General features: G+C 38.5%; 1 protein-coding gene across 1 annotated transcript in view; it reads left to right on the top strand.

Moving 5' to 3' along the window:
- Positions 1-1,720, top strand: part of Kdm5a (lysine demethylase 5A) — a 70,013-nt gene that overhangs the window by 41,924 nt on the left and 26,369 nt on the right. The window contains 1 exon segment of the mRNA XM_029478250.1: positions 252-607. Within this exon segment, the coding sequence (XP_029334110.1) occupies positions 252-607 (356 nt within the window).

A 1,720-nucleotide genomic window follows, 5' to 3' on the forward strand; every position in this document is an offset into this window, starting at 1 on the left:
TTAGCAGGTAACATGCTAAGATTTTCAGATGTCTGAATATCTTGTGCTATTCTGGTGAAACTGTAGGAGGGCCTAGAATTGACACTATACCTGAGCTATTTATAACACTTCCTCTTTTATTTTTTTAGTAGTAACATTGGGGATCAAACCCAAGGCCTTGTACATACTAGGCAAATACTCTATAACTAGCTACATTGTCAAACAAAATCTGTTGCTTATTTATGTTTTATTTTATTTTTTTACCTTTTCAGAATCTGCTGGATGATGTAGAAGAATTTCATGAACGTGCCCAGGAGGCCATGATGGATGAAACCCCAGATTCTTCCAAACTCCAAATGTTAATAGACATGGGCTCTAGTCTCTATGTGGAGCTACCTGAATTGCCCCGACTAAAGCAAGAGCTGCAGCAGGCTCGATGGCTGGATGAAGTAAGACTAACTCTATCAGATCCACAACAAGTCACTTTGGATGTCATGAAGAAATTGATTGACTCTGGCGTAGGCTTGGCACCTCACCATGCTGTGGAAAAAGCAATGGCCGAACTACAGGAACTCCTTACAGTCTCTGAACGATGGGAAGAGAAGGCTAAGGTCTGCCTGCAAGCAAGGTGAACATATTTTGGTGACAATTTTCCCTTTAATAACTTAAGTGAAGGGGTAGGTAGAGAGATGGCTCAATGTTTAGAGAACTGCTTGTTTTTCCAGGTACTAAGGTTCGAGTTTCAGCACAAGGTGGCACATAACTATTTGTAACTTCAATCCTAGAGGATCTGATACCCTCTTTTAGCCTCTGTCACTCCGGGCACACACATGGTACATAGACAAATATACAAGAGAAAGCACCCATCCTGAGTAAAAGAGTAGATGAGGTGGAGGAACATAAAGCCCGTTTCATTAACTTACATTATTTGTCTTGTGCCTTTTGACCAATGATTAGTAATCAAATGTGGCTACATGTAGAGAGTTTCAGATATGTCCAGACTATNGTGTAGAGGATGTTGTTAAGTAACTGAAATGATGGGAAATAGTATTGTTTCAAGTCCATGCTCTTAATACAATTACAAAATCAGAGTTACAAAATGCTCATTGAAGGGGAAGACTGCCAGTTCAGCAGCTAAGAACACTTCAGAGGATCCCTGGTTTGATTCTTAGCACCCATGTGGTGGCTGACAACTGGCTGTAACTTCAGTTCCAGAGGATCCAAACGTGCACAGNGCCCTTGGAAGCATTTGATAGGGAAAACTTCAGGTGACTTCATACAGTTTTGCTTAGTTAAAAGGGCCCTCTGTGTAGCCTGGATATTTTGCTTTGTAAATGCTGTATAGAATACATACCAATATTTATTTATAACTTCTGATATCCTAAATATTCAAATAACTATGTATCATCTGTTTCTGTTCATGGAGATTGGAACATTTTAAATGGGGAAAGGAACTTTGGAATAAGAAACTAGTAATTTTTGAAGCTTTCTTCTCAATTTTTGATTAAGTCACTAAACTCTGTAATGATTTTGACTTAATAAGATTTTATCTGTCTTTTAACTCTGTTGCCACTACCTTAACTATAATAATCATTAGATATTTCCCTTGAGTTTTGTAGTGCGGTGTTTGCAGAGTATCTGCTCCATATCACACTATTTCTCCATTCTGTGAGGATAGTAGTAAACAAGACCCAGAAGGTCCCAATTTCTATAGTGCTAAGATTTCAGTGAGGAAAAAAAA

This window comes from Mus caroli, chromosome 6 (genome assembly GCF_900094665.2).
Source record: "Mus caroli chromosome 6, CAROLI_EIJ_v1.1, whole genome shotgun sequence".
Classification (NCBI taxonomy): domain Eukaryota; kingdom Metazoa; phylum Chordata; class Mammalia; order Rodentia; family Muridae; genus Mus; species Mus caroli.